Source organism: Colossoma macropomum, unplaced genomic scaffold (genome assembly GCF_904425465.1).
Source record: "Colossoma macropomum unplaced genomic scaffold, Colossoma_macropomum, whole genome shotgun sequence".
In the NCBI taxonomy this organism is placed as follows: Eukaryota; Metazoa; Chordata; class Actinopteri; order Characiformes; family Serrasalmidae; genus Colossoma; species Colossoma macropomum.
Window position 1 is genome coordinate 1,486,849 of NW_023495386.1, and position 11,636 is coordinate 1,498,484.

The 11,636-nt window shown below is 37.4% G+C and overlaps 1 protein-coding gene across 1 annotated transcript in view; it reads right to left on the minus strand.

Annotated features, from left to right (window-relative positions):
- Window positions 1-8,205, minus strand: part of efr3a (EFR3 homolog A (S. cerevisiae)) — an 87,181-nt gene extending 78,976 nt beyond the window's left edge. Inside the window, exons 1-2 of the mRNA XM_036562446.1 lie at window positions 7,874-8,205; window positions 7,429-7,580 (exon numbers count right to left, since the gene is read on the minus strand). Of these exons, the coding sequence (XP_036418339.1) occupies window positions 7,429-7,438 (10 nt within the window). The 5' untranslated portion in view covers window positions 7,439-7,580; window positions 7,874-8,205. The remainder of the gene's footprint in view (window positions 1-7,428; window positions 7,581-7,873) is intronic.
- Window positions 8,206-11,636: the final 3,431 nt, after the last annotated feature.

An 11,636-nucleotide genomic window follows, 5' to 3' on the forward strand; every position in this document is an offset into this window, starting at 1 on the left:
TCTGAGTCACTCACAGCTAATTATCAAACCCTTCACAAGATGAGTCAGGAGCACTAAAGCAGGGAAAACACTCTGGAACTGAGGAACAGAGATGATCAGTTGGATACAAACACATTTTCACAAATAGCTGTTAGAATGTAGCCATTCAAAAGCTATAGATCTGGTAAAGTGGTCTCAGCCTCTCAGCATGAGACAGAGTAGGGAATACTTTTAGAGACAATTTTTGCCCTTTTGACTGAAAAACAGGAGCATTTTATACACAAACAGAGGCACTTTGCAAATTATACCATACATATAAACAGAAGCAGAATACCAACAATTTACAAATTAGGCAGTGTATAGATTAGGCATGTGCTAATCAAAATTTTATATTTAATTGAAGAAATGTTGCCTTATATCACAGTTTACGATATTACAATACTGCAAATTTACACAAACTATATTCACAGATCAGTTTGTATATAGCAGTACTATGAAAGTTGCCATTCACGCTCAATAAATTAATCATTCTGAGTCTTTTATTAGACGTTCACATAACATTTTTACATCTTCCTATTTTCCAGTGAATCTTTCAGTAAACACTCTAACTTTGAATATTACTGGATTAGCCTCTTAGCAGTTACCGAGCTGGATGTTCTCTGGAAAATCTCTGTTGAAACTGCAGCTTGTTGGATTACATTGCAGTGGTGATACTTTACTGTGTCCATAATAATGTTTTAGTGTGTATTTAATATCGTGGTAAAGTGAATTACCAAATACTGGCGCATATCTGGTATATACCAACACAACACACACTAACACACCACCACCACATCAGTGTCACTACAGTGCTGAAAATGATCAACCACCCAAACAATACTTGCTCTGTGGGGGTGCTGACCACTTAAGAACAGGGTGAAAGAGGGCTAACAAAGCATGCAGAGAAACAGATGGACTATAGTGCATCTACATGGCTGATAAAATGGACATTGAGTGCAGAAACAAGGAGGTGGTTTTAATGTACAGTGATCAATGTATAAGTATGTTCATATTGATTTACTACATTACTCTGGAGCCTTTCATGCACTGCATTTTTAAGTTTAAAATGACAAAAATGGTGAACATGGGGGGCGCTTTTTGCTCTTTACTTGATAAAAAATGAAAAGAAAAAAACAAAAAAATAAAAGATGGAAAAGCTTGTGCTAGACTTCTGCTTGTGCTGATTTTCCTTTCTTGCCAACGTCATCAGCCTGTTGAGACTACAGTTATACAACGACAGAAGTCATATCCTGGCAGAATGAACATAACTGAGGCAGCTAAATAAAAATAAATAAATAATAGCAATAAAAAAAAAACACTGTGAATCTTGGTCAGGCTGTTCCTTTAAGAACAAAAACGTTGAAGAGCTATTTAATAAAAGTGCCTTAAAATAGATCAATTTTACAGTGGAGAGGAGAGAGGTGGGAACGGAAGCAGGACTGAAGCACCAAGGGAGCGTAGCTGCCTTGGAAAAGAAATGGAGCAAGCCACAGAGCACCCACAGAAAGAGAAAATGTAGCTAGCCTTCTAGCGATTACCCGATACCACGCCATTCTACACTTAGACACTCATACCAGAGGAAATGTCATCTTTTTCATTTGGAAGGACTTGGTCTAATTGATTTTAGAACATTCACTGCACTTCCAAAGATTTTTTTTCTTCAATCTTTTGCTTTGCAGATTCATTTGAATATGACACACTCTAAAATTAGGTTTTATTATCATACAGATCACTAGAGAACAGGACCCGACTGATACGAACACCAGTACCGATAACTGTAACAGGCTACATAGTTTTAGTTGAATATATAGTTTTAGTTGAATTGTGCTTCACTGATAGATATGATTATCAGATTTCAATGGTCACACTACTTAAATGCAAATAAACAGCAAAAACACATCAAAACACTGTAGCACTGGTGGTGGAGCCGCCCAGAATACTTTGCAGGTTTGGTTTCTGTTAAGTACCACTATTTTTTTTTTATTTGTCATTAATTATTCTCATGTTAAAGGTTAGGTTAATACATTTGACATGTTTTTGTATTACTCACCACAATGGTGTTACGTTCAAATTCACCGGTTCAGCATGTATCACTGTAATATAGCTGAAGGGTGACTCTTCAAGGGTTTCCAAAAGGCTCAAGTTTCGCTTTGCCATCAGGAGATCATGAGCTAAAATCCCAGTGCTGTCGCAACTAATGACTTGGCATTCTGGCTTTTTCAGTGAGTCATACCAATTGGCTCAGCTCACTGATAAGAGTTGGCTTCAAAATTTGTTCAGTAGCATTTTTCTTTGCAATTAGCAAATGTCGCAATATTATAACTCATGATTGACTTAAAACTTAAGCAGCTGTTAAGCAGCACCTTACTCTGCCTTGCAATTAACAACAAAATTATATTGCATGTTGTATGTTATGAAAATTTAAAGGCAGACCATTGTTCAGAGGCCGTCATGAAGCCTCAGCTTATTTTTCTTTCATTACATACACATTTGTGACAAAAATCTCAAAGTAAGTGATCTCTAGATCTCTGAGTTTGAGATATTTGATATAACTGAGAGGTCTTTATTTCTTCTGGATTACCAATGGCATTTACAGCATAGCCAATGTACTTAGCGAAAGCTGGTGTTGTTTATTTCTGTATTCCACCAAATAGTGTACATACTTAATGACTGTTCATTGCACGTCATCATAAGAAGCAGCAATGCAACCTGGTGGCAGCTGTTTAGAATATACAGAGTCAAACAAATATCTCACAATTCTTGCAAGATTTGCTCTAGATCAGGTGAAAGACAGATATAGATCAGAGGTTTCACTGGATGCACTTCAAGTAAACACGTCGTAGGCTCTTATAATGTGACCCATATCAGCTCTTCAACATGAGTTAGCTCTCAACATTCACCTAAAAGAGCTGATACATTTGTGAATGTCACATCACTAGCCGCACCCAAAAAAGTCTTTTAAAGGGATAGTAATATGAAAAATCAAATTAACATGATTTATAACTTACTCCAGAAGCAGTCGATCAGCCAAGACACGTTTGATAACCGACATGGGACATGCTAGGCTAATGTTGCTAACAAACACTGGACTTACACCATTAACAAGCTCATCTCTGTAACATGCCCAAAATCTTAATTTATTTGCCTCAAAAATGGAAAAAGTTATGTAAACAAGTTGAAAAAAAATTGGAAAACATCACAGATAGACCTTATTTAAACATTTAACCTAAAACTGAAATTACATTATCATCCACAGAACGCTCTGCTATGTAGTACTACTGCTCTTTCAACTTTCAAACTGGACCTCAAGGGCTGAGCTGTACATCGAAACTCACATCAAAACTGTGAGACAGTCACCTTGAAGTTGCATCTCAAAGAACAATGAAGTTACGAAAAGTTACAAATAGTAAACAGAGCAAAGAAAGCTAGCTGTCTGGAACATTACGAATGATTACCTAATGATGTAGAAACATGCAAACTATGGCTTTTAGCAATGAACCACAAATTAGCAAGAGAACTGTTTAAAGGTTTTGTGCATGCAGTGATGATTTTTCATCTGACAATTACAAGGAAGGACACAAACAGAATATTTTAAAATCTACAGCTGTTTTGATTAAATTTCTATGGATGAGAAGTGGACACCGTATACACTACAGGTGTGTTTGTTTCAATTTATATTGTAAAATATATATACGTAATATACATTTTATATAATTTATAATATTTATATTGTGTATATATATATATAGAAAAAAATAGATATATGTATGTGTATATATATATATATATATATATATATATACACACACACACACATACATACATATACACATATATATATTCAAAATAGTGTATTGAAATGTAAAATATGTGCCTTGGTTTCTTCAGACAGTCTCACATTTGTTATCTTTTGAGGAAACTATGAGTTGTAAAAAAAAAAATAATAATAAAACTTGAGATGGCATATTTGTACTGATAGGTGTCAATAGGAAGCTGGTAACAGTAGAAAATCCTGGATTGGATATTAGAGAAAAAAAAAATTAATCCAACAAATCTTTCCTGAAATAAAACACATTGTGTAATGTAGGGCTGTCACAATCGTGAAATTCTAGCTGCCGATTAAGTGTCATAAAAATAATTGCGATTAACTACTTTATTGTCTTTATTCATTTATTGTATCCAACTGTTGAAGAACAAGTCTTAGGTGGTCAATTTGGCTGATTAGCTATCTTGCGTCCTAGCTATGTTTACTTACTAGCTAATACTGGTTTTACTGTCAAAATGATACACTACACTGTTGTATGTAGGTATACAAAATACTCAAAAATGTGTACAGTTACACACAATTATGTAGATACAGAGTCAAGTAAGTCACCATGTTTTTCACAAGAGAAACAGACCTAGTGTGATGTTAGTTGTGTGTTTCTTCCTGTGGGATGGTAGAGTGAGCATGATAACTACTTTTAGATGCTCATTTGAAGTGACGTACGTCAGTTTTGAAGCATAGTAATTTTTATAGAAAACAAAAAATCGGACTGGTATCAACCGATGCACAAGGTTTCGATATTGGCCTCAGTACTGCAAAAGAAAAAAAATGGTATTGTGACATCTCTAACTCAAACAGTATCTAAATCCAGATTCAGACAGGACTGAACTGACATTGGTTCCTGGGGTAATTTTCTCTTTTATAGGTGCTACTCTGGGATTTAAACTCGTTCTGGATGGGCCATACGAGTGTTTGCCCCACTCCTCCACTGAGAAAATCACTGATTTTTGCCAAACTCAACAGTGGTCTAACAATTTTTGACCTGTCCAAAAACACATTTCCACCATTATCCAGGCAGATGTCGCCACATTGGATAAAGAGGTCTTTGACCTGTGCTACCTACTGTATTTAGTATCTTAGAGTGCGTATCCATATTAAACACTTCCCAAATTATGAAACGACAGATGCTTTGGAAGAGTCTCTCACCTGTTTACCTGGTCTCCATCCTCTGTACAGTGCGAGTGCATTAGTCAGTAGGACAAGGGCATGTTTACCACTGTGTTGCATCACTTCTTCTTTTAACAACACTCTGTAAGCGTTTGGGAACTGAGAAGACCAATTGCTGTAGTTTTGAAAGTGAAATGTTTTCCCATTCTTGCTTGATCCAGGATTTCAGATGCTCAACAGTTCAGGGTCTCCTTTGTCTCATTTTTCATTTCATATTGCGCCAAATGTTTTCAATGGGTGACAGGCAGTCTGGACTCTTTTACTATGCAGCCATGCTGTTTTAAAATGTGCAGAATATGGTTTGGCATTGTCTTACTGAACTAAGCAGGACCTTCCCTGAAAAAGCGGACAAAACCTGTATATATCTTTCAGCATTAATGATGCGCTCAGAGATGTGCAACTCACCCCTGTCCCGTGCACTAATGCACCCCCATTCCATCACGGATGCTGGCTTTTGAACTGTGCACTGTTAACAAGCTGGTTGGTCTTTAGCCTGGAGGACACAGTGTCCATGATTTCCAAACAGAATTTCAGATTCTGATTCATTAGACCACAGGACACTTTTCCACTTCACCTTAGTTCATCTTAAATGAGCTTGGGCCCTGAGAAGGCGCCAGTGTTTCTGGATCCTGTTTGTATATGGTTTCTTCTTTGCATGGTAGAGTTTTAACATGCATTTGTGGATGGAGCGACGAACTGTGTTCACAAACATTGGTTTTCAGAAGTGTTCTTGAGCCCATGCAGTGATTTCCACTGCAAAATCATGTCTGTTTTTAATGCAGTGCCACCTGAGGGCCGGAAGATTACGGCTCACCAATACTGGTTTTCCGCCTGGTCTCTAGCATTCAGAGATTCTTTTAATGATATTATGTACCATAGATGATAAAATCACCAAATTCTTTGCTATTTTACAGTTAACCACCAGGTGTATTTCAGCATTATACAATTTTACAACAAAATCTTTTGTTGCCCCTGTCCCAACTTTTTTTAAATATGTTGATGGCATCAAATTCAAAATTCTCCATTTCAACATTTGATATGTTGTCTTTGTACTATTTTTAATGAAATGCAGGGTTTAAATGATTTGCACATTATTGCATTGTTTTTATTTACATTTTGTGCAGCAAAATTATAAATTGAAAATTATATCAAACCTGAAAATATGGGGAACCATACACCCCTACTATACACACATCTGGTCCTCAAAAAATCAACAGTTATATGAAAGTACATGTGCCTGTCCAAAAACATGCGCGAGAACAACACACAGGGCTAACGGTTACAAATGGAATCCACATGTGAACGCTGTGTAGGTTCTGATAGTGATTATCATTTTTTCCAGCACTGGAAAGCTACAGTCATTTCCACCCAAACTTCCTTCACTGCAGAAATGGAGGAAGAACACATTCCACAGACTTTGCTGAGTAAGCCACTTATCTCTTCTGTGACTAGCAATTTAAAGGGCACATAACCTACATTTTTCTTTTTTTTTTCTTGAGGACCACTTTTGAGTTTTGTGTGCTTTTATGTACCAAAATTGGTCATCATTAATTTTTACACAACTGTTTTCCACCTCTCCTAATCACATAGAATTAAATAGGCTATTTTGTTATTTTTGTTGCATGCAAAAGTTTGGTCAAATTCCATGTTTTCTTTTTCTTTTCCAAAATAAGTCAGCACATCCTCTACAGGGAACAAACTTCAAGATGGCATATTTCTGCTAATTTTAGTGCACTAATTTAGTTTAACATGTTGGGTAAAATAAAACATAGAATATAAAAGATGCCATAACTTCTGCATTGGCCACATTTATGCTTTTTTCTCCAACATGCTAAAAAAGGTAATTGTGCATTAAAATATGTAAACATGTGCTCTCTGTAGAGGATGTGTACTTATTTTCAACAAAGCATGTCATTTGATCAGGGGCACCCAAACTTTTGTATACCACTGCATACATAAATTACCTCTGCATTATGTCTCATCCAAAAAGCAGACATAAACACTTCTAACTTCAGCGTGAATGGGCGGGAGTAAACAGCTGTAGGTTGTATAGATGAAAACAACTGTTTTTGCAGTTTAATTTGCATATACGGACTGTATGGACTGGGGAGTGAATGGTATGTTTTGGAACTTTAGCTAACAATGTTTACTTACAACATCAAACTCTTAAAAAAAGTGTGTAAAACTCGAGTTTCCACGATACGGCCCTTTAAAATCTCAACAAGGCCAGTGAAGCCCGTTCATTAGTCTGTATCTCTCCCTATAACAGTAAAAGTAAAAACCACTTGTTTAGGCTCACTGTTCTCAGCAACAATGCGGAGTACCCATGTTTTGAGATATCGAAAGTTGTGGTTCATGTCTCAGCGTATTCGCTTGTAGCAAAAGAGTGAAACAAACAAGACTGTTGCATCGCTTACCGGCAGGCATTCTTCTGCAAGCAGCTGAGGGTGTAGATAGACTCCTGCGATCGAATCTTTTTAGTGGAGACGCAGGACCTGCTTTTTCACCGAAAAGCGCAGACAGACAGACAGGCTCCCTCCGACTCTGATGCCCGGTCGACTGAGACACGCTGAAACGGAAAACGGCGATTATGTGAAGTGAATTTCAGCCGTCGGAACACAAACACAGACACAGTGTGAGCGATTAAAGCGACGGTTGGAGTGAACGCCTTGTCAACCCTGTCACCTGCATTCTGACACACAGGCGCTTCTGGCTAGCTAACTACCGTTAGCTCGGCTATTACTGCCCTCCTCTCAGCTTTTCTGACACGTTCAGTGGAACGTGTACGTGTTCCGCTGTAGTATTCAACAGAAACAGAAGAACGGACATAGTAGTTAAACTGCAGGAGTTTACAGTAAATACCTGTGGACGCGCGGAGGGAGATTAACCCTTGAGATTAGCGCTTCCTGTTTTAGGCTGCGTTACGTCGGAGTGAAACGCGGAAGTGGGAGCCGCTGAGCAAAGAAGTCAAGAGAAGTATCACAGGGGTTTCGTGTCCTCCGCGAGTATTTTCTCTATTTTATTCTTTATTTAAGTAGCGAGGTGCGTATTAGACGTTGAAAGGTAACGTTCAATGGTAAATTTACTAGCGTTTACAGTAAAATACGTTCATTTTTGCTCTAAGGAACTTCAGAGGGCAAAGTACCCTACATTTGAGTGACTCACTGCTACAAGTCTGAGTACAACTCTCTCTCTCTCTCTCTCTCTCTCTCTCTCAGTGTAAAGGATAAGATTTGATTTGTGCTGACTATGCCATGATACTACTCTTTCTTTTCCAATATTACCGATATTAAAACCTTGAGTATCGGCTCATATTGATCTGATATTTTTCTTTAAAAACTATGCTTTAAATGAGCTTTTTAAAACATGTAAATGTAAAATTTAAGCACTTCCCTTGAAGAGGAATTCCATCGATTTTTTTTTTTCAAAATGTCTGCATAATTCAGTGGTTGCGATGTAAACAGATTCATTCAGTGCGGTTTGAGGTGAAATGGTTAATTTGTAGAGAAACAAATTACAGTGGTGATGATAGGAACCAAGGGTCTCCATATCTTTAGCATAAATATAGCCATTTAATTTACTACCCCTTAGTAAAACAGTGGTAAATCTAGACTTAATGGGGACTACTTTGCCTTATGACACCCTGCATGTATCTCTCCACCATTAATGGATTTTAAAAAGTACAAGGTAGCCCAGAGGTTTATCTCAAAAATATCATAGAACAGTGTCTTGGAAACCAGGAAGCATATTAAAAACCATTTCATTCAAACCAAACATTTTTGTGATGTAGCTTTTAGAGGCATTAAACCTTTCAGAAGTCTGGTTTCTGTCACCTCCACTGTGAACAATTCTGACTCTGTAAGTTTCTCTAGAACAGTGCATCTCACACTAATCCACTCTGGATGACTTTGTTTACATCTTAACTACTTCACTATGCCGAAATTTTGAAAAAACGATGGAGTTCCCATTTAAGATGAGCATTTAAAAGTAGGCTGTCATGCTCAAACTACTCACTCTTCTACCCTGCCTGAAGAAATACAACAACATAACATCACATCACACAACATGAGTGTAAGCTGTTTCAGTCTACATTTATTACAGGATTGAATCCAATTCCAAGTACTGATCCAACATTTTCTGCTGATATCGGCCAAATCGATACAGATATGCCATTTCTAGTGCTGGCTAGTGTGTGTGTGCTCATGTGTTTGTGTGTGTGTGGTGGGGCAGTCTTAAGCTTAGGCTCTTTGAGCTCAATAGAATTATATGTGATTAAGAGATTTCACTCTACAGATGGTTGTCTAAGCATCTGTTAACACAGTCATACACCAAAGTATACCCTTTTCCCTTTAACACATTATGAAAACACTGTTACACACACTTAACATGTTGGATCACAGAACATACTGTCCAACAAGAGAGTGAGAAAAAGTGTGCACGAGAAAAAGAGAGCGAGAGAGAGAGAGAGGTTGAGAGAAAGCAAGCATGAGGGAGAGAGATAACTGAGCTCTTCTGTTGCATAATAAAACACTAAACTGTCAGACACATAATCCTATTTCCTCACGTAATCTCTATCAAAGCTGCATGATTTCTCTCTCTGTCTCTCTCTCCCCCTCTCTCTCTCTCTTTCTCTCCTCCTCTCCATCTCTCTTAATATGTTTTCTTACTCCAGTGTCTTGCATGTTTAATGAACCTTAAAAATTTGACGTTTGATTGATTGAGCAGCATATGTGTGAATAATGATGAACAGTAGTAGCAGTCAGGCTGTAAAATGATACAATAAACTCATTATCACAGTATATATATATATATATATATATATATATATATATGAGTGGCTATATATAATAAGAACTGGATAACGCATATCGAATAGTCAAATTAAATGCCTTTACCCTTTCAGTTTTGAACAAGTGTGACAAGTCAGGACTATTTTATGGGCCCTGATATTGCAGTTTATCCCTGTTTTTAGCTGTTTTTCCAGTAAAGCTGGGACATTTTTATGACAACCCATTTTTATTGATGCCAGTAGTCTCTGTGAATCACATGAACAACATTCTTTCATAGTAAAACATTCATTAAAATGCATTTGGACCTGACCACAAGTTCATACTAAGTCACATGACTGCTTTGACTGTAACGTTTGCTTCTGTGGCCATGAGAGTAAGAATTTGGTCCTGCTGCAATCCCAGTAATCTCTCTAGCTGTATATAATAAATTGGTTCTTTTCTTTCTGGCATTTCAGAACATACTGCAGTTGGTCAGTGGCAAACTATTACCACTAGTCCTTCAGTTCAGGCTGTAAATGTAATAGTCAAAAATAAATAAATAAAAAAAAATAAAAGTAAAAAAAACACCTCTTTGATAGTGATAATTTTTGCTTGCACCCTTGTAGGATTCTAGTAGCATGTTAGCACTAAACTAATGGCAATTCACATGAATAGTTTTGACCATTCTAGATTAAACACAGACATTTAAAGCTTGTAAATGACATTACTTTCCATTCCACGTCGTTTTGTAAAGAGCCCTGGCATAAAGCTTTCCATTTTCCATGTTTTTCATTTCCAACATCTGACTGAAACACATTGGTCAGGCTACCACTCTGCTCATAGTTTAGGACCTCCAGATGGCCTAGAACAGGGGTCGGCTTCACGCGGCTCCTCTGCTTCCCTGTTACACAGTTCTGCTGATAATTCTAACACAGTTTTAGGAATAAATGGTTTTAAACACTGGAGTTAATGTAGCCTATAACTGCTAATTCACCAACCTTTAACCCTGAAGATTGGCACACAGACTGCGAGTAACCATAGCAACGCAATCCCATCTAGCTAGTAGCTAACGAATTGGCAAAGAGAAAGATTTAAGACGAACAATGATAATTTGGGAACAAATGGACTTATTTGCAATTATAAGCACTCCAGCTGGTTTCCTGATACATTTAAACTGCAACAAGACACTCTCAAACACTAAAAAAAGGTACTAAGCTGAAGTCAGCTTCTCGCTCTCCTGCTTCTTAATCGAATTTACCTGTTCCACCTTAAATGGTGCTGCAGTTACATTCTGGCGCCTCAGACACCATGTTTTTATTTTCATAATATTTAACTTCAGTTTCCTTTAGTTGAGGGTGTTGTCTTAAGTCAGAAAGAGTAACCGCCATTAAGATTAGCCAGTTTTTTTGAAGCTGTAATGGTTTTTGTAGTGCATCAGTTATCATGTTTCATCGGTTATCACATAGTACTAGTACAATCATCCCTTGCTTTTGGAAGCACTTCCTCATTAACAGCTGCAAAGTGATACTATTACTGTGCACCTAGCTTTTGCTAGTTATAACACACATTTTTGCCACATGGATTCCAAGCTATAAAATTAAAAAATTCAGTTTTCAGCAAAAATGTAGGTCTAGTTTGATGTTGGATTCTGTTAGCGTCAGTTCGGTTTTCTGAATAAGATGCCCTAAAGGCGACACATTGGCCAGGATATGAACCCAAGTCTGCATGGAAGGCAGCTATGCTCACCATACCACCATACCTCAGGCCATAAAAAGACCAACAGAGGACAGAGGCACGTGGCTTACTTTCAAATGACAACATCGAGACAGCTACAGCTACAAGAAACAACTATGCTG